Source organism: Durio zibethinus, chromosome 8, assembly GCF_047325235.1.
Source record: "Durio zibethinus cultivar Kanyao isolate XHJ-2024 chromosome 8, ASM4732523v1, whole genome shotgun sequence".
Classification (NCBI taxonomy): domain Eukaryota; kingdom Viridiplantae; phylum Streptophyta; class Magnoliopsida; order Malvales; family Malvaceae; genus Durio; species Durio zibethinus.
Window position 1 is genome coordinate 20,850,805 of NC_143169.1, and position 25,634 is coordinate 20,876,438.

Sequence of the window (25,634 nt, forward strand, 5' to 3'; positions counted from 1 at the left end):
CTCAATTCTTCACAACATAAAAGACCAAAAATAAAAATCCTTTGGATCAGCTTAGCCTGAGCTTTTGCCAGATTGGAGCTGAAAATCAGGATACCATTTACTGATAAAACAGATAACTTCCCTTTTTTTGGCTGAACATGAGGGACTAACTTGATGTCAACCAGTCTTGGACCACAGAAAGATGTCAACCAGCATTTAACATCTCAAGCGCCTCCATGCAACATGTTCTTTCACTACAGAAGCAAGGAGTCAAGACAGTCAGGGATATTGAAGGGACTGTTTTTTGTCTTGAAGAGTTTAGAGGAGAGCAAACCCTGGGTGCAAATGCCTAACACAATCAATTGTTTTCTCTAAGAAGTCACCAGGAAAAAATATATATATCAAACTTCTATGCAAAAATTTAACACTAATCTTCAAGCAAGATGAATGGAAGATGTCAAGTGTATCTTCCATGCAGCAGAATGGACAAAAAGCATAGCTGGTCCGAGCATTGACACACAAATTATTGGTTGTCGGAAGGGGGATGCATTCAGTCTGACAATGTTCTTCAGCATTACCAGTCAACCATATGCATCCAAATTTGCAAGAAATTGACATCACTAAATCACAAACAGATTATACCCACTAACATTCATAATAAACTAGAACCCATGGCAGAAAAATAAGATTAATCTCCATTTTGTTGTCATATATTGCCAAAGAACAGGAAAGATAACTGCAGGCTAAAAAGAATTATCTGAAAGAGAATGCATTCAATAACGCCACATTTGTTCAAGATTCAACAATGAGTTCTTCAGGTTCAAGAGGCTTCTACTACAGCTCACACCAGAGCAATGACAATAAAATATATAAAAAGGAAAACCGATGAGATTGGGCTTCTGGCCACTACTAACTCATCTAATCAAAATTATAGTGCAACAACAGTCTAATATTATATCTGTCTCCGGACTATGAATCAAACTCTATGCTGTGCTATCCATGACTCACGATTTATGCTGCCATCGTCCATGGCTGCAAACAGATTCACATAAACAGCTCTTTATGAACAGATGATCCAGGAATTAAACTTTGCAGCAATTTTATCAGTCTTAGCATGGAAGCCTGCAAAAAGCAATCATAGTTATAGCCCATTACATGTTAATGGGCATACCCATTACGAAGATATCTTCATCATCACTCTGCTCAGGAGAACCATTGGAGGAATTATTACAGGTTTTGTCCATTTCCTCCTCTGCGAAAATCTCCTCAGAGCGGCAATCAAAACTGCAAAATGCCTTTTCACCTCTACAAGAATCAGAAGAAAAAACAGCCTCAGCCATTACAACAAGATGCAACTGAAGTAAAAGTCAAAACGGGATGTGAATTTGATAACCTGTAAATGTAAATGTCTTTATCCTTCTCTAGCTTTTTCTTGCAAGAGTAACAGAAGCTCAAAAATTCATCAGAGGGGTAAGCGTTTGAAGCCTCTGTGCTCTTACCCTGTTGAGGCACTTTTGTTCCCAGTTCTGTCTTTTTGTCAAAATTGGTCAACTCATTTTTGTGACATTCCAAAATACAGTCACCAAAAATGTGAGTTGTTTTGGGGTTTGGACCATGAGAAATTATACAAGTATAATCCTCAGAAAGCTCTATCTCGTGCGCAGAGAGAGATCCCATGCTATGGCCAATGAGTACAGGAAGTGAACTTGGTTTACTTACCAAAGAATTATCTACTTGCAAAGCTCTGCCAATTGGCAGAGGTGAACTATTAATGCTGATGGTTCCATTTTCTGAACAAAAACATCTGGAACTCAAATTGGAATTTCGGGTAGAGGCAATAAAAGAAGGGGAAAGCTGGGAATCTGGTTTCTGTTCTAATAGCTCTTCCTCATTTCCAATGACAAGACTAGAATCCTCTGATTTGGTGTTGGGTTTTCTGGCTTGGAAAAGTGGTGAAATTATATAATTCCTAGGCAAAGAATTGGATTTCATAGAATTACTGAGGAATTCATGGGAATACCTTGAGGAATATGGAAATTTAGTCTTCACCTGTGGTCCAAATATTATATTCTTCCTCTTTGGAGAATCAAGATCATCACCATCTGGTTTAATTTCATCAGCCAGCAAATTCACAATGCCCAAACCTATCTTATCGCAATCCCACTTCTTCAGATAACCACTTTGGGATGATGATCTAGGAGACCTAACACTAAATGGGTTGCTAAAATTTGTAAAAACTCTCAAATCAAGAGGAGATGTAGGGCTCCATACCATATCAGAATCTGAAGAACCCTTAGTGCTAAATCCAACAAGGAAACCAGGAATATTGAAAAGTGAGCTGCCAATATGCCTTAAACCCAATGTATCAGGCTGAAAAAAGGACTCCGAATTAGGGTCAGCCATCAGATTATCATCCATTGTACTTGCCTATGAAGTATGTTGTCTTACACTGCATTATCTATAAACCTAAATCTTCTAGCAAGAAAACCAGCAATTCCTTACTGTATTAGAATGAAGAATTCATCAATATAAAAAAAATACGTTTTATACTAAAATCAACAAACAAAATGACCAAAGCCCATGTATGGCAATTTGATTTAGCTACCCCGAATGACAACATTCAACTGTGATAGAAGTTGAATATCCAGGTAGGTGCAAAAGAAAAATAAATGCACAGATCATCATATTATGTTCAAAGCCCCACAAAAGAGCATTTTGGAAGCTACAATGCAATAACAGGGCTAATACCATAACAATTTCACTTTAAGAACAAAAGTTTGGACAAGATCGTTAAATCATATCAACAATGCAATACGAGGAGCAAAAATACAGGAAAATCTTAATAGAGCTATAAAAAACCTCTTCAAAAAAACATTTTTGAGCATCAATGAACAAACAATGGAAAGAAACAAATCCTCTATAAGTAAATCCAGATCAACAACAAGAGCAATCCTTTTAAACAGCTTATGTGCAACAAAGAACTATATGAACATACAAGGCTGATCAGTAATCTAAATTTAACTCTAATAAGAAGCAAGTAGACATAGGGCTGGAATAGATTTTGGTGATCAACATGAACCAAAACCCAGATTATCATGAACCAAAATTTACTTCAAACGCATCAAATGGGTACTCAAGAAACGGGCTAACGCATCAACATTTAATAAAAAAATAGACCCATGCATGCATCAAAACTACCTTAGACAACATCAAAAGTTAAAGTTGAATCATAAAAAAAATTGAAAACCAAACTGGTTTAAAACAAAGCTCCAACCTTTTTGATATCCCAGATGCTGAAAAACGCAGATTGATAAAAAAAAAAAAAATTTTAAAAAAGAAGAGCTAAAATAATTACAAAATAGCAAAAATTAAAAAAAAAAACGCACCTGGTTTTCCTCTGTTAAAACTTGAAAGGTGAGAGAGAACAAAAGAAAATCCCAAAATGCAGAAGAGGTAGAGATTCTACTTTGGCTTAGCAAAAACATGATCTATCTCTATATAATTTTTTTCCGCCATTTTTTTTGTTTTTTTCTATTAAAACTTTTTAGTTACTATTTTTTTTGCTTCTGCAATGCATCAAAATCAGAGAAACAGTGAACCACTTAGGCTTCTGATATACTTCTCTCTCTTCTCTCTCTCTCTCTCTCATTATTAAGAAAGAAATACGTATTTTTATACGGAATTGTAGAAAACAGTGTATATTCCTGGTTTTGGAGTTGAAGACAAAAAGAAAAAAGAGTTTCTTTTGTGTGAAGGAGTCACGCTTGCTGTACACTGCAAATCTTGTCCACTTGATTTGCCCCACGATTTCGCTTTTAACTGTCCTCCTTGATCATCAACTTTTTATTTTCAATTCTATTTTTTTATTCTTTTATCTTTATTATCATTTTTTTAAATGCAATATGGGATAAAACAATTAATTTTAAATTTTAAATTTGATTTTTTTAATTATTTTTAAAAGTAACGACATGAAACAAATAAATTAAATTTTTAAAATTTTAAATTATTTTATAGTAAATATATCTTAAAATAACAAATAAATATAAGGAGCTTACATTTTCTTAAGAAAAAAAAATCACCGTACACTCGAGTTTAACAGAGTTAATTTAAATCTCTTATCAAGTTTTATTTTGATAAAAAAATAAAATGATTTTCTAAACATTTTAAAAAAAAAATCGATCATCAAATAACTTGATAGTATCTATTTTTATTTTTTGCTAATATCTAATAGTTTTTAAGTAGAGATAAAGATTTTGTAAAAAGATTTGATGTAAGAATAACAAGATATTTTCAAAAATAAAAATTACATCATTTATCATAATCTAATTAGTTATTACCATTTTTATGTAAATTAATTATTGCCAATTAAGAGATTAAGAAAGCTTAGAAAAATATATAAGATTAGATTTTGAATTCTACCATCCTTATCTCTTATCTAATGGATAAACAAAATTAACCAATTATCAATTAAAAAATTAAGATTTTAGTTAGGTTTTAATGATGTATGATTTCCTTTTTTTAAAAAAAAAAAATTCTACCTATTTCTAACCTCGTTTCTATTTACAATATATATATATTTTTAATTTAACAACAAAAAACTTTTGAATTACATATTCCTTCAGAATTGATCCAAATAAATTTATTTTCATGCGAATTTAATGAATTTATGAAAAATTATATTATATAATTTTATAAAATTTAAATTTAAATAATAAAAATATTATTTTTATCATTTAAATTAATTATTCGTTAATTAATGATTTATTTTATTTTCATGAAAAGAGTCAAAACATTATGTTTCGAACCTAAATAATCTCTCAAAGGCTACCAACGTTAGGCCATTCAAGCTACGCGCTAGTTGACTGCATGATTTTCTTTTGGTACAAAATTTTGGCTTCTAGTATAAGTTTTTTTTAATGTGTTAGTTTCGATGTGCTCAACAAGAACTAAAATACTATGAATTTTACCTACTTTGAAGCATTATATTAATATGACATTGACATCTCTACTTAAAGCAATATATTTTTTAAAAAATAAATAATTTATTTATTTTTTTAATAACATCAAAACTTCAAATCTTTGATTGTTGAACATTAGTTTCACTTTTCAACCATAGCTACATCTTATTTTCAACTAAAAACTTGACTTAGTTCCTTTTTTAATGCATTTAAAAAAATATATAATCTCTAAGTTCAACTTTTTTAATTTGACTTTTTAAGTAATAATATGTGCATCTGTTTTTTTTTTTATCGATAAAAAAATTTTAAATTTGGTTCTATATCTAATTACAAACATATTTATTTACAATAATACAATCATCTGTTATTAAATCGAATATCCATATCTCAAATTATATGCCATAAAAATTGAAACCAATGATTTTTTTTTTTTTGGGTGATAAAATGTAAATGACAAATGGAATAATTTGCGGGAAAAAAAATTGTATTCAGACCATAAAATGGTCCATTGAAGATAGACATTAAAAATTCCAGTTGTATAAAGATCAATGCTTTTTGAAAGAGTATATATTGTTTGCCCGTATGGTTAGTGAGCCCAAAAAGACAAAACAAGAGTGGTGGGCTCAACGCTCAACTCACCAAAAACGTCTATTAACGACAACGTATTTTGTTGCGTTTAACACCGTTAACCGATAAAGCACTAGGAACCCAAGAACTTGTTTGCTTCAGTTTTCCGAAACGTATTATTCCCCCGTCGGTGTTTGAACTGAGTTAAAAGACTTAGAGACAAAACCAAGCATTGTTGGGAATTGATCCAAACGCGGTGCACTTTCTTGCTGGTCACGAAATTACTGATGTGGCCCTAATATTTATATGACCAAACTGCCCTTTTAATGTGCATTAAAATGACCAGATTTAAATTTTAGTATATGTATTTTTTCTTTTATTTATAAATTACAATCTCTTATATATCAAAAATTTTAATTTTTCTAAACGACTTAAACCTCACGCCCTAAGAACATTGTTATAGGTTTTTGTTCATAGTTTAAAATGTTATAAAATTTTTTTGATAATATAATTAGGGCTATTAAATTCTTCGAATAATCTTAAAAATGCATACACTTATATTAATATGATGCATTTAAAATTTTAATTTAAAAATATTTTTTACAAAGATTTTACTTTAAATGAACATTATGATATATAATGTGAATGAGTTAATGCTATAAATGATTTATAAATTATAGTGAAATGTTTAATGTATATTTGAACATAAAAAAATTATAATGTGATATATTAATTGTTAATTAATGTGACTTTTAAAAAATTATTTATGTGTCATATATCATCATTTGAAATTAATAAATTTTGAAATAAATGCTACATTAATTAATAAATTTATGATTCAAGCAATACATTAAAAATTTTTTTAATTCAAATATTACATTGATCATTTCAAGGATTATTTATAATATTATTATTAATGTGACTTTATTTGATTAATTCTTTATTCAAAAAACTTTTTCATATCTAACAACAATTTAAAACACAATCCTATATAAATTAAAAATGTATATGATATGTAAAGTTAAAAAGAAATCACAAATATTTTCATATAAGATTAAAACAAGTAGCATAACTCAAGAATAATTTTTTTATCATATCCATTATTAAATGGGTTAAATTATTTTTGTATTCAAAAATTTTAATTTTAAAAAATGTGATAAAAATGTAATAAAAATAACATAAATAATAAAAAAATTTAATCTATTTCATTTTTTTTGGAGTTTGATTCTTGCTTCTAAAAATATATATATTTTTTTGAATAAAAATTGAGGTGGATGGATAATTATAAAATTGTGAATACTCTTTGAGGAATGTGGTAAAGTAGTAAATTCACTATGCCACATCATTAATGTGGGACCCAATCAATGAGTTAAACGGCGTCAAATCTGGCCATCAAACTCTATGATTAGTGGGACCAAAAAAGTGGACCCCACTAGAGAAGGCTCTCTCGGAGTAATGATTCCTTTACAGAACTCTTTGTTTTACAGTTCATTTTGTCGTTTAGCTTGACTCAGCCTTTTAAAAAAAGAAAATCTAATTAACTGAAAGGTGTGTAATAAATAGTTATAATAAAAAATAAATACAAATGGGTCCACACGTGTTCGCTTCTGCCGTGCAAACCTCGTGCAATCCAACGGCTGAGTAATGAAAGATTCTCCGGTAAAAGTCAGATGATCTGACGGCTCAAACATGACTTACAGTAAGTGAGGCCCACCACACGTGTCGTGCATATGTTGAAGTGCCAGGATTCTTCTGTTTCTTTGTGTGGCCCTAGATTGGGACATCTTATTTTTTAAGGAATAATATTTTGTTAAGATATTCATTTATAATAAATATATATATGAAATATTGTAAATGAATTTATTAGTTTTATCAATAAAAAAGATATTCAGAAAATATTTTGGGGTGTTCAGACGAAATTTTAAAACAAAATTTTTTCAATTTTTAAAAATGTCCAAAAAAAATTATCCTTTAAATTTCTTTATTTTCTTATTTTTGAGGCGTCCATCAATTCATTTAGAGAATATTTGTATTAAATTGATTTTGAGTTGAAAGCTTAATAATAAAAATTTAACATAAAGAGGATGTGATTAAAAAAAAAAAAAAACTAAGGATATCCTATAATGCAAAATTTTTTTTTTTATATTTTTGTTGATGTAATTTTTGATTAAGTGATGAAAGGGTTTGTTGGAAGATGAGGTGAAAAGTATGTTAGACTTTTCATAAAAAAATATAAGGAAATCAGAAAGAATATATTTTGAGGTGTGTTGGACCATCCAAATCAGTCAAAATTTTGAAGAGGAGATAAGAAATAAAGGAAGAAACAGAGAATAGAAAAAAGTGTGAAGTAAAAAAAAATGTTACATTCTAATTTATTCTCCTTTTCTATAATTTATAAACGATGATATAATTAACTTGACAAATGGCTATTTATCTTAAAGTCGTAAGTCAACATTGATTATATGACACCTGAATCCTACTAAATTGGGCACTAAAATATAACCATTATTATTAATCTCAAACTCCAAATGCAAATGCTACTTAATAAAATAATTCATAATTAAATTTAAATAGCTTAATATTTTAGGGGATATTTTTCTATTATCTTAGGCCCCAATGATGTATTTAAAAACTCTATAAATAAATTGAATTTATGTAACATAGTTGAGTGAGTTTAAATAATAAAATTAATTAATAGACCATATAATAAAAACATTTCATGCTTTAAATTTATTTTTTTTTTTACTTAAAATGGAGATATTTTTGTAGATTAACTCTCAACACGAACATTTCACTTCTATTTAAGCTATTCATTGATAATGTGTTACGTATTTGCTAACAAATTTAAGTATATAAAAAAAATTTTTTTGACCCTTCTCTTCCATCTTGATATTTTTTAATACACTTATGTCACTGCCAAAAGCTTATGATTCATTTGAATATAAATGATTAAATAATTTATATTTTACGAATTTTAATTTATTTTAATTTGATAGAATTAAATTTTTTAAAATTAAAAATTAGATACGAAATTAATTAATATTTTTCTAAAATTAAATGTGAATAACGCGTAAAAACTCATATCATTCCAACCTATTACCATATTAAATTTTGGGTGAGACTGCTTTAACACGTTGATACATCGTTGTCGCATATATGGTGTTTCGAATTTGAGATTTTCATGGACCGGAAGAAGAGACTTACCACTGAACCAATCCCACGAGATACATTTAGATCATTTTTTATTGGATAATTATTCTTTTTTTTTTTTTTTTTTTTTTGAAAAAATTTATTTATTACATTGATTTCACTGGATTAAAAAAATAATACGCAATCTCAAGCCAAAATAACCTTTGAAAACCATTTAACAACGACCCAATGGGCATGTAAATGTCACGGTTTGTTTTCCAAAAAAGCTAACCACAAAACGGAAAATAGCAGCAATCCTCCTTTTATCCCCCATTTTTTTTTTCGTAGTTACTCTCTACACAATCACAATACTTTTTTGTTACCTTCCGTGTTTAATTTTCTTCCAAGAAAACAAAAAATGAAACTTTTGAATTACCTATGAACTTTTGAGTGGCTTCTTAGAGCTTCAATTACAGTTTGATGTTGAAGACAAGTTTGAGAATTTTGAGCGCTTTTACAGGTAAGCTTTGATGGGTTTTTGTTGTTTTTTTTAATTGGATTCTGATTTGATTAAACATTAGGGTTTTTATTTATGTTGAGGAGGACGGGGTTAATGGGAATTTGATTTTTGGGGAAAGGATAAATCAATGATCAGTAGCTGGACAGTAAAAAGGATAAGCGAAAAAAGAAAAAGGAACTTAAAATTTATTGGTTTTTATTTGGTGGAGGGGGTTTGGTTTTGTTAACTTGGGTGTTGAAAGATTGAGAATTCTGTGATTTAGCGTTGAAAAGGTTGTTTTTTTTAGTAATTTTTTATGGGTTTTGTTATTTGATTCAATAATGAAGGAGGAAGCCTGATTTTGCATTTATTTTCTTTTATGAAGAGAAAAGATACAAGGGTTTTAGGACTTAGGTTTTTTCTTTTCAAAGAGTACGAGTGCTGATGAGAATTAGTGGGATTGTTTTTGGGGGAAAAAGAATAACTGGTTGTTGTATTGTTCTGGATGGGGTAGAGGAAATTTGGGATTTGAAATATTAAGGTGCAAGGGAAGTACGTTTTTGTTGTTTTTTATTTTATTTTAATTTTTTTTAGAAGTAGGCTTGGATTTTTAGGGATACTTTTGGGGTTTCTCATTGTTGAGCTGAGTTTTTTTGGTCTTATGGATGAGATTGAGGATGATGCTAGATACCCTTCAAATGCTTATGGTGTTAGTCACCAGCAGGGTTATGGTTCTTCGAATAGCCAAAAGCTTCCTGTTAGAAATGTTCCAGATTCTAGACGGATTGGGAATCAATATGTTGATGATAATGAAGATGAGGAGGAGGAAGCAGATGAGGAAGATTTGGCAGAGGAAGAGGAAAATCATTATCAAAATAATGGTGTTCGGTATGTAGGAAAAGATATAGATGATGATGATGACAATGATGACGATGACGAGCTGGATGATGATGATGATGAAGGTGGTGATAAGCAGAAAGGTTTTAATCGAAAGAATGATGATGCTGACTTGGAGAGGCAACCAAAAAAGAGGAAATTGAAGAGTTTGGTGTCAAGTTATGAATTTGCTCCTCGAGTACTAGCACCAGCACTTGCAGGTCCATCAGTGCCTAGACCTTCACATGGTGGGAGGAATTCTCTTACAGATTGGACTGAGCATGAGACATTTGTTTTGCTAGATGCGTGGGGTGACCAGTTTTTGCAATGTGGGAGGAAGAGTCTTCGATCTGAGGAATGGCAAGAAGTTGCAGAGAAGGTTTCAGAGGTTTCAAAGATTGAAAGGACTGACACCCAGTGTCGAAATCGATTGGATACATTGAAGAAGAAGTATAAGAAGGAGAAAGTTATGCTTGCAGAGACTGGTGCTACTGCTAGCAACTGGGTTTATTTCAAGAAAATGGATATGTTAATGTCAACTCCTCCACAGCAGGGTGGGCTTTCTTGTGGATTGGACTCAGGTGAGTATGTGTTAATGAACCCTACCTTTTATTCTAGCCGTGCAAATGGCTTGGATGAAATGAGGGATAGTCCAGCAAATTCAGAATCTGCTGATGGTGAGGAGGATATCTCAGATGGCCTGCCACCTAAAAAGAGAAAATTTGGGAGGCAAGGTCATGAGGGTTCTTCGTTCAGATTGCTTGCTGATTCTATTCATAAATTTAGCGATATATATGAAAAGATTGAGAATAGTAAAAGGCAGCAGATGTTGGAATTGGAGAAGATGAGAATGGATTTTCATAGAGAGTTGGAAATGGAGAAGAGGCAGATCATGAAGAGAGTGCAGGCTGAAATTGCAAAAATGCAGCAGGGTGATGATGAGGAGAACGATGTCTCCGCTGAGAATGCTAGTGGGTAATGCATGCAAACCTCAGTTATCTCCATAACATTGATTAGATGTCGACTGCTAAATGTTGTTGTATAATATATTGGATCCTTTTGCCAAATGCTATTGTGAGCAACAATAATAACACTAGACATGCTGTATCAGGCAAGTAGAAATTTTTACTGAATTTAGAGAAGATCATTACTCTCATTATCGCCTGTACCCCATTAATGTGGTAGTTCCAGGTGATCCATTTTTCCTCTACAAAATTGCTCTCACCATTGATCAAGCTTGAAAACGTGGATTGTGTTAGATAACATCATTTTTACAGGCAAGTGCTTTGTTGTTTCTCTCTTGCTTGTGCTGGTGAACATAAGTTGTCTGGTTATGTTAAGTGTAAACATAAGATGTAATGGAGTGATCTGACTTTTTCAACCGCAGAAATTGCCCTTTAGTCCATTTTTTGCTAGATAGACACTAGAAAACAGTACCTGCAAAACTTGCCCTTTCGGTGTTTTACATGTCAAAAGAAAAAGAAAAACAGAGGCCGATAAGAAAGGCTGGGGGTTAGATTTTTGAACCTGGAACAGGTGTTGATTGAGACGGTAAGTAGATCTCATGATTGGGTCATGTCCTGGACTACACCTAAAGCTTTCTCAGTCTTACCTAGCTTAAAATTGCTTTCAATTAATGTTTGTATAAATCATTGAGATAGGCTGTAATCCGTTCTCCTTAATCTCCTCAAAGAATCATGACGACGTCGCTTACTGAAACTGGATACAAGTGCACTCTAGGTTACTTTATCTGGTAAACTTTCACCATCATTACACATCTCATTATGGATCTCATGGACTTTTTCAGGGAGCCCTTCTTGCATCAACATCAAGATTACAGTGTTCTAAGTATTTGTTGGCTAACAAGTGCCTTGTTCACCGTCTTAGCCTTGCTCGATATTCTCAAAATTTCAGACACAATTCAGCTGGACCGATACATACCCGTTAATTTATTTAAAAAATAAAAAAAAAATGTAATTGTAAAAAGCAGTGGTATATGTATGATGGTTAATATCTATGCTTGTGAAATTAAAAAAAAAATTATTGAGAAAATATCAAACAATTTCTTTATATGTATGTCTTTAATTTTTAAAATGATTGTATTCATTTTTTTGTCAATTTATTTATTATAATTTTCACTTTAAAAAGATTAAATTATTTTATATTAAGAAAATGATAATTTTTTTTATAATCTTATCTCTTTCAATTAGATATAAATCAAATATAAATCAAATATAATATCAATCGATTATCATATTATCTTATCTATCATTGTTCATAATGCTTTAAATTTGGACACTAAATCAACAGGCATTTTAATATTATTATAATTGTTTTATAATACGATTTTAGTGTTGCAAGCTTTGTTTATACCTAATTTTCTTTCCAGACAATTTTCACCAATAGTCGAATCCTGAATTTATTTTATTCTGTAAGTGTTTTGCACAACAATTTTAAACCAAACAAATTCACATTCCACTGTATTGCTACGGCAAAACCGACTTCGACCAATGTTTTGTGAATCGCCAGCACCAAAGTCATCCCCGAATTTGTGATCTGTGGTTATATACTCGCCGTACACAAACTAAAATATCAGGAGTAACGGAATACTCCAAACATTTCTTTTGGGGTTACCGTATAAATAAACTAGAAAGTGACAATCGAAAGAATCACTGATACCAACATTCAAAGCGAGACTTCAAATGTTGCAACAGGAAGAAGAAAATGGTCCAGTTATATATGTGTATGTAGTCAAATAAATCAAGAAACAATACCCAGAATCAAGAAACAATACCCAGAATTTAAGTGATTACTAATCCCAAAGCAAATCCTACAGACATAAGGATTAACACGTGAAATCCTTTAAAAGGAGTAAATTTTAGCCTCCCACTAACAGAAAAATGTTAGCAAGAAAGCTCAATAGCAGTCTTTAACTTACGGAAAAAAAAAAAAAAAAAAAAACCGATTCTAAAGACTCACTCTTAATAATAACAAATCTTGGCAGACATTGCAACGAGAAGGCTTTACAGATTGAAAACAACAACCTGATCAACACAGCCTCTCTTAACTGCTTGCCCAAAGAGTCGGTCTCAGGCTCTTGTGAAAATAATGCTCACACATGCGGAACAAATTTTGGCCACATAAATCCAAAAAAGATCACCAGGCTAATAATTTATGCACTACTTGAAGTAGTCTCCGATTTGTCAGTTTCCATTGGTTCTGCAGATGCTGGAGGTTCCTCACCATTGCCTGCCTGCACATTTTCACTGGGGTCAGTGTTGTGGTTAGGGCTTGCATTCGGGTTGGCACTGGCATCTGCACCCTGTGGTTGAGGTGGGGTTGCTGGTTTTTCAGGCGTGGCTGGTTTAGCTGGTTTAGGTTTTGTCATTATTGGCCTGCAAAACCTGTTTAAGACAAATATCGAATCTCAGCATTAACTATCATTACTTTGTGCAGGATACAGAAATCTTAGAACAAATAAAAAATCTACATGCTGGATACAAAACCTAAAGCAGGTGAAATAGTGGAGACCTGTCTAGTGCTTCAGCCTTCTTTCTCACATCAGCTGACAAGAGAACAGGAGTGGCATACTTAGGAAGTTGATCCTGCTGCTGTTTTTTCTCCCTTAGCCAGGCTTCAGCTTCCACACACTCATTTAAGACCTACAATGCACCAAAAGGATTAGATCTCAGCAATAAAAGGAGTGGAGAGAGGGAGAGACAGAGAAGGAGCCATTACCTTTTGCTTTTCAGCAAGTTCAATGTGATCAAATTTGGGATCATTTGACATGGCCGCCTCCCTGTAACTATTAATACAGTAAGCAAGCTGATCGATGACAGTTCCCCTCTCGGTATACTCTCTGTAACGTTCTTCAATAGGATCCCCTTGCTGCAAAATTAAGACATCATCAGTCAGATATGAGTTTATACAGTCAACTTGAGAAATCACAAGAACAAGAGTTACCTTCTTAAGCTCTTCAAGCTTGGCAACATAAACACCCTTTGTTTCATCCTCCCCATCTTCATATAGCCAATCCTCTGTTTCCTGAAGCTTAGCAATAAACTCTTCCTTCTCCGAAGCAGTGACAAAATCATGGTATTTATCACTAAGCTGAAGACACAAAGTATGATTAGTTTTTAAATTATAACAGCCAAGTAACAACTCTAGCAAATTAGTAGACTACAATTTACCTTATTCCTCATGTCATAGACATAGGCCTCAACAGCATTTTTTTTATCCTTTGTTTCTTCCATAACCCTATCTTGCAAAGCCATTTCAAACTCCTTCTCTACAGCATTTTGAACATCTGCAGGTGACATTGCACCATACACCAACTCTGCCACTGGGACATTTGTTTTCTTCACCTTCTTCTTGGGAGCCTCAACCTATACGACAGGCAGAAGTAAAAATGTAAACAACAAACCAAACACATAAAAAAACCTGAGAAAAAGGCTCCAAAGTTATTCCATATAAGAAACAAGCATACTAAAAACTTGACAGTAACCTGCCTTAAAGGCTACAGCACAATTCTGGCAATTCATGTATATAGCATGCAGACAAAAGTCACTTACTTTGGTATCGGTATCCATTTGGACAGGCTTGTCCCCTGACTCGGGAACACCATTTTCAACCCCTGCTACATCAGCTGTACCCTTGGCATCTTGCATGTTAATATCTGTCTCATTGGCACTGGGGGCAGTAGTATCACTAGGTGCTTCATCAGTCTCCATCTTAGTATCTTCTTTTGCCTGCTCTTTTGAAACTGGAACTTCAACTTCTTCCTCTTCCAAGAGCTAAAAACACATGAAAGTAGTCAGGAAAGAGCACAAAATTTTACCTTTCAACTATAATTAAAGCTTAAAATGTTGATTCGCAAATACTTACTGTTGCTGACTCAAGGGACACAATTCCATGCAAATTCAAACGAACTTTGACCTTCAGTTTTGGTCGTTCACTTCTTATTGTTGGAAAAGGACCAATCTGCCATTTAACAAATGCCACAAATTATTTCACAAATCAGAAGGTTGAAAAAGAAATTTTTGTACTGAACAAGTGATTCTTAAGGAGAAGTAAAAAACTAAAAAAAAAAACTTATGAGTTTGATCAAGGTTTTGGGATAAATTACCGTGTATGTACTGATCTTTGCGGGGGCCTGCAAATCACTTATGTCAGAATATTGAACATCAACACTGAAAGTACTCGTTTTGTGGAATGTCACAGCCTTGACACTGGGTATCGGATTTCCCTTTGGAAAAACCAGTTGCTGTTGTTCTGCTCCTCCATTCTGAGCATCTGGAGAAGATCCTTTCCATGATAGTGAAATTGGAAAAGGGAAGCTCTCATTGACCTTCCAATCATACAAATTCAGTGGTGAGCTATTTTTGAAATACAGCAAGAAATAAAAGAAGAGTAAACAAAAATAACGGTAGGGCATGCAGCATCAACAATGGAGAAAGTAAAGTATGGAAGAGGTCCAAGGCAAAATTTTGAAATATGGCAAGAAATAAAAGAAAAGTAAACAAAAATGACGGTAAGGCATGCAACATCAACAATGAAGAAAGTAAAGTATGGAAGAGGTCCAAGGCAAGATCTTGCATCATTTTCATCTTCAGGACAATGAAGAAAGTACAGAGAGAAATCATACTGCATGTTTCTCCAAAAAAATTAACTACTTAAGTCGCATAAGAAAGCCTCCAAGTAATGAATGATAACTACACAGCTGAGATAACACTCGACAGAAACAGAAAACTTATAACAGTAAATTAATTACAGGCAGAAAATTACCTGAAACTCCCGAACTTTGAATGTGGGACTAAGAATTGCACATTGCAAAGCACAACCCCTTGCAACACATTCACTAGCATTCATTGTGCGCCTAGGCTCTTTACCAAAGAACTCTATGAGGATTTTTATCAAAGCAGGAATACGAGATGCTGAACCAACAACCTCAACCATGTGAACATCCTCAACTGCAAGACCAGCATCAGCAAGTACCTTCTCCAACGGCCTCTTCACACGTTGCAAAATTGGAGCACTGATCAGCTCAAACTCCTCTCTCTTAATGAAGCCCCTAACATCCTTCTCATCCATTAAGCACTCAATATTTAAAGGCGCCTCAGGATTTGCGCTAAGTACCTTCTTTAGCTTCTCACAAGCAGCCCGAAGCCTAATACATGCCCTTGCATTCTGGAAGACATCAATCTTGTATTCCTCTTTAAATTTTGCAGCAAAATGCCGAAATAGAACTTCATCAAAATCTCTACCACCCAGAGAGTGGTCAAATGAATGAGCCAATATCTTGAGTTGCCCCTTCTTGAAGCCAGCAATACAAACTTGCATGCTAGCATGTCCAATATCAACAAAGGCAACATTTAATTGGTCATTTTCAGATAAATCAGTCTTATAGATGCCGTAAGCCAATGCTGTTGCTGTAGTTTCATGAATCAAGCGGAGAGGGTGCAAGCCTGCAATTGTAGCTGCATCTAAAACTGCCCTTCTTTGAAGATCGGTGAAATATACAGGAATACCAATGCAGCAATCAACCACTGCTGAATTTAGATTCTGCTCAGCTATGCTTTTCAAATTTGACAAAACCATTCCCAAGACTTGGGTTGGAGTAAAAGTTCTCGTTTCACCTAAATAACGAGCATGAATCAAAGGATATCCATCAGGACCCTCAGTGACATTGAATGGTAGCAACTTAAGATCCCTTTGCAACTCAGGATCTGAGAACTGACGGCCAATCAACCGCTTTATCTGAGAAATTGAATTTTTAGGGTTCATAGTAGAAGATGCTGCCCCTGCAGTACCAATGAATCTCTGCTTCTCCCCAAAGCATACAATGGCTGGAGTTTCACGCTTTGATTCCTCATTAAGCACAACATCAATCCCTCTCTGTCTTGCAACAGCAACAATGCAGCTCTCATTGCCAAAATCAAACCCAACAACGCTCATTTTCAGTAGCAATTACACCAATTGATTTTATAAAGAAAAATGGATCTGACAAAAAAAAAGTAATATGATTATATATAAATATTAAAACAAGAAAGGCTAAAAATCATCATCACGATTCTAGAAATCTAGACATGGCATCACCATAATCAGAGGTCTAATATGTAACAAATTATCAAATTAATATCAATCATGGTGATATAAATATATTCTCATTTATTATAAGCAACAAATTGTGGCTCAAGCTTCCTTGGTAACTTCCATGGACTTGAGCTCATAGGATCATTACTCTTTAATTAATACACTAATAACCATAACAAGATTCAATCAACACATACCCTTTGCTCTCATTTAAAGCCTCTTGTTGAGTTGATCATTCACACTAGAACAAAAAACACATAACGTTCAGAGGCATATGCTTACCAGGTGCATGCAGAGACACAAATACACTTAAAATTAATGAAACAGTTTATTAAAAAAAACCTTCAAGTTTCACACACGAATCAAAAAATTAGAAACAAATCCTAAAAACTTTTACAATCAGATTCCAACTCAAAAGCAACACTCCTTAAACTAAAATTGATCAGAAAAGCAAACTCCCTGCAATGACAAATAAAAATCACATTTAAATCAACCTAAAATAACTAATTTTAACTTCGTTTTAATTCTCAAATAAGTCTCCAAGGAGGAAAAAAAAAAGTTGAATTCAAAGAACATATGCAAAAAAATACAACAAAAAACCTTAAAATAAGCTAATTTTACACATAAAAGAATCGACAAATTAGAAATAAAAAAGAAAACCATTTCCACCTGAATCAATAGAAACAGCCAAATCTTAATAGAAATAAAAGTCAATGCGAAAAGCATCGAGCAAAAAAAAATCCACTGATGCACCGAATCTAAAGCAAAAACTAAGCAGATCTACAAAATTCCAGGCAGAGAAATAAAGGCAACAACAAAAATCAAGAGACGAAATTGCAAAGAACGAAGGCTGCGATCGTACCTTTGACGAACGAAAGAGAAAGAGAGAGGGAAGATTGGGGACCAAACAGGTTCTGGAAATTTCTATTCAAAAACACAGAATTAGAGTTTGATGGGTTTTTATTAAGGAGGCTTTGTGTGGAATTTTCGATTTCTTTTTAGACCTTTCTTTTTTTAATTAATACTCGGTGATTTTTTTTAAAAATTTTGTTGCTCTTTTGCCCTTTTTATATAGTTTTGGGGGAGTCGCTGGGGTAGATTGGTCCGAGAGTTGTCTAGAGATAACATCGCTTCTAGAAAGATCGACAGACAGAAAAGCCTTTGGAATTCTTTAGGTTAACCTTTTTAGGTTTAAGAGCCGGGTTGTTGGTGGGTCCATTGGTTGGGTTATCGGGTTTTGGGCTTTTAATCGGGTTTTCAAATTCTTTCAAGAAGAAATGGACTTGAGAAGTTGAGCCTCTTTATAATGAACAGGGTCTGCTAATCCTTTTTTATTTTTTTTTTCTAATTTTTTATGGTATTTGGATTAAAAGAACAAGAAAATTTTGTTATGATATTTGTTAAAATCAACTCCAAAAAATGTGATTAACATCTTCATTAATCAGTAGCTAGTAGTATATACTTATAAAGTCATAAGTTTATAAACGTTGTTACTTAAAATATCAATTATAGTTTTGTTTATCAATAAAATATCATTCGTAAATGAGAAAAATATAGAATATATATTTGATAAGTCATGACATTGTAAAAGGTACTAATCATGAGATTATTGATCATGTTATGTTTCGTCTGATAAATGTTTTTATTTTTTATAAAAATAAATAATAAAAAGTAAAAATCGAAATAAACAAATATAAAATTAAAAATTAAAAATTAAAAACAAAAAACCTATCATACATAATTTAGGGGGAGCAAATGGTCCATTCATATTGTAAAAAAAAAAAAAAAATCAACTTAACAAATTTAATCTACATAAAAATTGAGCCAATCGATCAATGACTTAAAAATCGATAATAAATCAAACTGACTTAATGCCATCAATTTAGTAGGTTTTTTCGATTTTAATTCTCACATATTGTCTCAAATATAGTAGTTACTCATACCTACAATCCATATGCCACAAGCCTATTTACAAAAGTTACCAAAAAAGCCATAGTTGATCTGATGATGATCAAAACCTATTCAGCTTAATGATCATTTAAGTTTCCTCCTTATCTCAGCAAAGCCATCAAGCAAAATTCACAAGACAAACACTTTATAGTATATATCAAACCTTTATCAATCAATCAAAACAAGTAATGCCTAATCCTCTACAAAACTACATGTGTAAACAAAATTCTTAAATTATACTAGAAATAAGCAAAAAAAAAAAAAACTAAAATAATTTGTAACACATCAAATTTTGAGTGAAGAAAAGGATTAAAGGAGCTTGGCAAAAGAGGAAGGAAATGATGAAAGCCCACTTGGATGAAAGAATAAAAGGCTGCTTAGTCTAACAATGAAAGATAACAGCCGTGAGAAACAATAAACGTGTGAGAGACTAGAAAGCATGATGGAAGTGCGAGTGGCAGCGAGATTCAAGAGAGGTATAAGTTTGTGAGATCAAGAGAGATTGAATGAGTAAAAGACTAAAGTTGAGAGGCTAACAGGATAGGGATTTTAGATTTTAGGGTTACTAGCATAATATCTACGCACTGTTGCGGGAATACAGATGTATGATGATAATATAATTTTTTTTTTAATTTTATATTAATAACAAATATATAAACCACAAAGCCTAATAAATTCAATTTGCAATCATCAATGAAAGCAAGCAAATCTACAATTCTAATGTCCAAAAACTATTACAATTCCCTCATATTTCTTTTCCAAACTGGTGGGCAATAATTCAAACTAAAGACATTTAAAGTCAATTCAAACAAAAAAACAATAATAATGATAATATTTCTAAGTAGTTGAATACTTATGAATCTTCATTTTACTGGGGGAATATAATCAAATTATGCAACACAAACCAAATTAGTTACCAAAAATGAATAATTAGATTCTCGATTCACTCATTCTTATCTAATCTATTAGTGAGACTTTTATAACAGAAAGTATAGACAGAATTTATAATTAATAAAAATAAAATATTTAGTTGGATTTTGTACTAAACAAAGAGTGGTTGGCTCCGTTAAAAGCAATATTGTCGAAAACCACACTTTATCTCCATCTAATATTTTGTCATAAATTGTGTTAATTTATCTCTTAGAATAAATATTAATGAAAATAATAATCCTACAAGACAATCAAATCAAATTGCATCTTATCATGAATGTTGAAAATTTAATAAAAATTTCATTGTAAAAAAAATGGGTTAGTTCACGTTAATTTAGGGCTTTGTTTGTTTTTCAGAAATTGAATTTTAAAAAATAATTTTTGAAAAATATTTATATTTTTGAAAAAGTAAAAATTTTCGTTGTTTCTTTTTTCAAATAATATTAATATAACTATTAAAATATTAAATTTTATTTATTATTAAAGTATATTGAAATTATTTATTATTAAAATTATTAATATTCAAGAATAATTATATTTTAATAATAATATTTAATATTAAAATATTGTATTAATATAAAAATACTTAAAATAAAACTATTTATTATTCTTTATATTAATATTTTAAAATATTTAAAATATTTTTACTAATTTTAAAATATTGTTTTTATTAATATTAAAATAATAATATTTATTATTATAATATTTATACTGTTAAAATATTTATATTTTATATTGAAAGTATCTATTATTAAATGATATCAAAAATATTTTTTATTTATATTTATTATTAAAATAGTAATATAAATACCATAATAGTAATATAAATAAAATATAAAATTATATATTTTAAACTAAAAATAATAATAATTTATTTAAAATATTAATATTAAGAAATTTGTGGACACCATATTTAGTCCAGGGCTCAAACCAAGCTCAATTGTCTAATTTCTTACATTTTTTTATATATATTTTGTTTGTCTTATTTATTTATTTATTTATCTTTTTTTATGTTTTAGTCTTTTATTTGATTTTAAATTTTTATCATAAATCATGTCAATGAAATTTATGAAGTAATTTGAGCACTAATCAAAGATGATCTTGATAATTAAAATTAAAACATGTCTCTTCAAATATTGTTAACCTTGAATTGATCTTTATTTTGAAATGACAAAATTTAAGCTAAATAAGCTTGATTAAGATTTTGAAAAATTTTTATTTAGTACATGTTCTTAAGTTTTATATTTTGGTACTAAATAAATAATATATTTTTTTAAAGTGTAAACAAACTTTTCTTTGTTTTCATATTTCTCAAACTAAATTTATCTTTTAAAGATTATTTATTTGAGCTTAAACAAAGGTCTAATTGTTGTTTTCAAATGACGTATCCATTTTGGACTTAATATAATTTTGATAATACTGGTTTTGAGAAATAGATTAACTTAAAAAAGTTTTTTTACAAGAATAAAGTTTTTAGTATTAAACTTGTTTTATTTTTCTGTACTAATTCACGAAATTTTAATATTTGAATTTTATATGGTTAGAAAGCTTTTTTAGTCTACTTTCTAATGGATCAAACAAAATCAAAATCAAAATTTTTTAAGAAAAGATTTTGAATTTTTACTAGACACTTTGTAGTTGTCCAAAGACTATAGAAATGGTAGTTTTGAAAATTCACTATAATTCGTATATAATGAATTAGGTGATGAATTTTATATGGATAGAAACTTTTTTAAGTCTAGTTTCAAATCTTCAAACAGTTTGTGATTTGTATTTGTATAACTTAAGATATGATTAAATTAGTGAGTAGAATGTAAAGTAAGATACAACAAAGTAGCTCGACCGGATTGATCCTATGGGTTATAAGATTGATCCCCTAGTTGAACCAATCGATCGGGTCCCTTACCTAATTAATCGGATCATGTTTTTCAAGTGAAAATAGCACAAAACTTGAACCAATCAATCCCCTCATAAAAGGGATCGATCGAGTCTGGGTAGAAATTCTTTAACGAGTAGTTTTTCATGCTTCCAACGGGCATTTCTTATTCCAAACTTTCCCTAGTGGCTAGCTCTTCAATTTTTCTGTATATTGACAACTCCAACACACCAAGAAGATTGATGAACAAAGAGAACAAGATCAACAAGTCATACTTTCATTCTCTCAAAGAAATCAAGAGTTTTAAAACTTAAATTCAATATCCTTTATATTTCTTATATCCAAAATATTGTTGTGTATCATTTATCATTTTTTTTGTACTTCATTAAGTAAACACTCAACCTTAAGAGGTATTTTAGTTTACCAAAATTATTTGGGTTATCTTGTAAGCAAGAAGTGAGGTATCTTTTTGATATTATAAGAGTAGAGGTTGCTATCTAAGCCTTAAGAAAAATATAGAGATTTAGTATAAGATAAGTTTGTATCTTGTAAGAGTTTTTCTTCAATTAGTGGATTGAAACCTTAGTTTGAACAACCAAGACAGAGGACGTAGGTACTTTGTGAAGAAGAATCGAACCTCTATAAATTAATATGTTTGATTTCTCTATCCCTATCTGCTTACAAGTTATTGTTATTTATATTTGATTTTAAGTTCATTAATTGTTATTGTTTACATTATATTTTCATCAAAAGTGCTTATTGTTTTAATTTCCATTCAATTATATTGAAATCATTTGTTTAAGAAGAATTTAGAGAAATCTAATTTACCTCCCTCTTGGATCATCATTTCACTTATAAAGCTAACAATTAGTATCAGAGCTTTGGTCTCTTATTGTAGGTTTAATCACATTGAGTAAATATCTTATGACTTAATTTTTGTTTCAAGATGGTGAAGAAGTCAAAGAATGATGAAGATGTTCATAATGGTCCAAGATTTTAGAGTCTGAAATTTGGTTGAAAAAGGGCTTAGAATTCCTTCAAATGTTGTAAACTACATGAGGCAAGTGATGAATGATGCAAGGTCAAGTGCTTACTATATGGAGCTCTTGACTCTCATAAATTTAACTTGGTATCAAAATGTCCAACATCAAATGAGATATGCGAGAAGTTGGATGAAATACATGAAAGACAACAATCCAATCAAAATGCATTATGTCTCATGGATCTTGAAAATTCGAAGGTAACTTCTAATTTTATTGATTCAAATTCATATGCTTTTGATAAATTGTAAGATACTAATAATGAGTTATATATTGAATGTGAATCAATGAAGAGGAAATATAAGAAAATGATTTCAAAGTTGAATATAGAGAATGAGTTTTTAATGAATGCAAAAAATGTTTTAGACAAAAAAAAAATGAAAAATTGAAAATAGATTTTGAAACCTTTCAAAATAGTATGAAATTTTAGAAAAAGAAAATTTTAATTTGAAAAAGAAATTTGATGTTTTAATGATTGAAAAACAAGAGTTTTTAGATAAGAGTTTAAGTGCTAAAATGATTAAATGTAATTTTTATAATTTTTATGGTCATACTATACATACTTGTCCTATTAAAAGAAAATTTTCATTTAGAATTAGGCAAGCATGGGTTCCTAAAGAGACAAGAGACTTGGTCACTAACTCATAAGGACCCAAAGTAACTTGGGTACCAAAAATCAAATGAGAATGTCTCTTATAGGTGTGCTAGAGTAAAGAGCTACAATGCGAGATTGAAGATTGAATACTCTAAACACACAATAGAGATGGGTAACCTCTAAACTTTTATTTGAAGAGTATTTGAATTTAGTTACCTATTCTTGATGAAATTTATGAATGCTTGATTGATTATGCAAAATTTGGTTGACATTGATTACAAGACATATGTTGCATAATATTGAAAAAATGTGAGCTTGAATTGAATATACATTTATTTTGCTCTTAAATATGTTTGAGATGCTTGTTGAAATTGATTATGGTGTTAAATTGCTTGAGCATAATTTTGTTGATGAATTTTTTGTTGGTGTTTGATGTGATTATTTATGTGCTTAATTGTTTTCATATTTATGCATAAACTTAGGGGGAGTATTCAAAGCTTAATAATTTTGAGACTTTATGTTTTGCTTTGAAAATAAATTTTGTTAAAGTCAAGCTTTAAAATATGAAATTTTATTTTAGCAAGCTTTTAATTGTAAAATGAATTTGAATATCTTGAATTTAATGATTTAAACTTGCTTAAATAAAGAAAACTTGATAACTTGCATTTGTTTTAATTTTTCATAGTATTACATTCAAGTTTCAAAGGATTTTGAAGCTTAAAAGATCAAATCTTGTTTTTGAACATTCTTAGGCATAAAAACCATTTAGACAATTTCAAATTGTGATATAAAACTTTTCTAAATGGTTTTGAAGAGCTTAAATGTGTGTTTAAACATATTTACCTACTTTAATTGCCTTTTTAAAAGAAATATAGGTTTAAGAGTTGACTCTTTGATTTCCTTGTTTCTAATGCCAAATGATCACTTGAACAATTTTGTTTTGTCATTTGAAATTTTTTGGAATGGTTCAAGTTAGTTAAAGATGAGCTTGATTAGTTTTGAGATTTATTAAGGTATTTTTCAAGCAAAAATGAGTTTTAAAGTACAAAAATAAAAATCCTAGACATATTAAGCTTTGAATGATTTATCTTATAGTATTTTGCATAAATATATTTGTTTGAATGATTTTGGCATGATGAAAATGATTTTGTGATTTTTTTGCATATTGATTTATGATTATTGAACATACCTATATGATCATGTTGTTTAAAATTGCATAACTTGTTATAATACTTGGATATTGTGAAATATTTTTTAAACTTTATTATTTTATTCTCAATTGTTTTAACTTTTGATTTATGATTTTAGAAATTGATGATCATCTTATGCTTAAATCATATATATTGATGTTTGATTGTTCATCTCTTGACTTCTTATGAAATAATCTTGAAATATGATTTAATTCTTTATCCTTATTAATTCAAGATTTATTTCTTCTCTTGTGTTAATGAATTGATGAACTTTATGTGTTTAAAAGATATATATTAATTATTTGTTCATTTATGTTTTTGGTCAAGATATGTGCTCATATAATGATTGATTCAATTTGACTTTAATGTTTATGGTTTAAAATGCTTGAATCGTTTACTATTGATTGTGAAAGATATTTTGCGAAATATGCTTATTTTTATACTTAAATGTTTTATTAATTTTATGAAATATTTTGGATCTTTGTGCTCAATTGATATATATTTTAATTTATGATTTTGAATATGATGAACTATTTGTTTGTAAATAAAATATGTTGTTAGTTCATCTATTGTTCTTTTTAAGTGTATACTTATGTGATAAATATTATCTATTTTTACTTGACATGCTTGCAACATAGCTTAAGTAGATGAATTTCTTATAATGTTTATGTTTAGCTTAAGTCATTGTTAATTATGGCCTATAATTTGTTTAGATATATTTATGCTTTTGTGCTAAAATTTTTTTGAATATGTTTTTGATGATAAATATGTATTCCTTGAGTTTTTAGTTTTCATATGGCCTAGAATTTATTTTGACATATTCTTTGGTAATTTATTGAATATATATGAATATTGAATATGTCTATTTTGTATTCATGAATGATCTAAAAAGTTTGATTTTTGCACATTACATTAGAACTTTTGCTTTAATGCCATTCTTGTGCTATTTGATG

The 25,634-nt window shown here is 30.4% G+C and overlaps 3 protein-coding genes across 6 annotated transcripts; 1 reads left to right on the plus strand and 2 right to left on the minus strand.

Annotated features, from left to right (window-relative positions):
- Window positions 1-732: 732 nt before the first annotated feature.
- Window positions 733-3,563, minus strand: LOC111278918 (FCS-Like Zinc finger 10-like). 4 transcript variants are annotated; one of them, XM_022865673.2, is made up of 4 exons: window positions 3,366-3,563; window positions 3,254-3,272; window positions 1,373-2,349; window positions 733-1,284 (listed from the first exon to the last, which is right to left on the minus strand). In XM_022865673.2, the coding sequence occupies exons 3-4, from the start codon at window positions 2,251-2,253 to the stop codon at window positions 1,131-1,133; spliced, it is 1,035 nt and encodes a 344-aa protein (XP_022721408.2). In that variant the 5' UTR covers window positions 2,254-2,349; window positions 3,254-3,272; window positions 3,366-3,563; the 3' UTR covers window positions 733-1,130. The 4 variants fall into 4 exon arrangements, with proteins under 4 accessions (XP_022721408.2, XP_022721405.2, XP_022721407.2 ...); XM_022865670.2 differs by lacking the exon at window positions 3,254-3,272; XM_022865672.2 differs by lacking the exon at window positions 3,254-3,272 and having other exon boundaries at window positions 1,373-2,451.
- A 5,588-nt stretch (window positions 3,564-9,151) lies between these two features.
- On the plus strand, window positions 9,152-11,164 carry LOC111278919 (uncharacterized). Its single transcript, XM_089764657.1, has one exon. It carries the CDS (start codon window positions 9,794-9,796, stop codon window positions 10,985-10,987), a length of 1,194 nt encoding a protein of 397 aa, XP_089620783.1. The 5' UTR covers window positions 9,152-9,793; the 3' UTR covers window positions 10,988-11,164.
- Window positions 11,165-12,788: 1,624 nt separating this feature from the next.
- On the minus strand, window positions 12,789-18,030 carry LOC111278920 (heat shock 70 kDa protein 15-like). Its single transcript, XM_022865677.2, has 10 exons — window positions 17,963-18,030; window positions 15,793-17,007; window positions 15,134-15,355; window positions 14,893-14,988; window positions 14,580-14,801; window positions 14,199-14,393; window positions 13,972-14,118; window positions 13,747-13,896; window positions 13,540-13,670; window positions 12,789-13,412 (listed from the first exon to the last, which is right to left on the minus strand). Exons 2-10 carry the CDS (start codon window positions 16,960-16,962, stop codon window positions 13,181-13,183), a joined length of 2,565 nt encoding a protein of 854 aa, XP_022721412.2. The 5' UTR covers window positions 16,963-17,007; window positions 17,963-18,030; the 3' UTR covers window positions 12,789-13,180.
- Window positions 18,031-25,634: the final 7,604 nt, after the last annotated feature.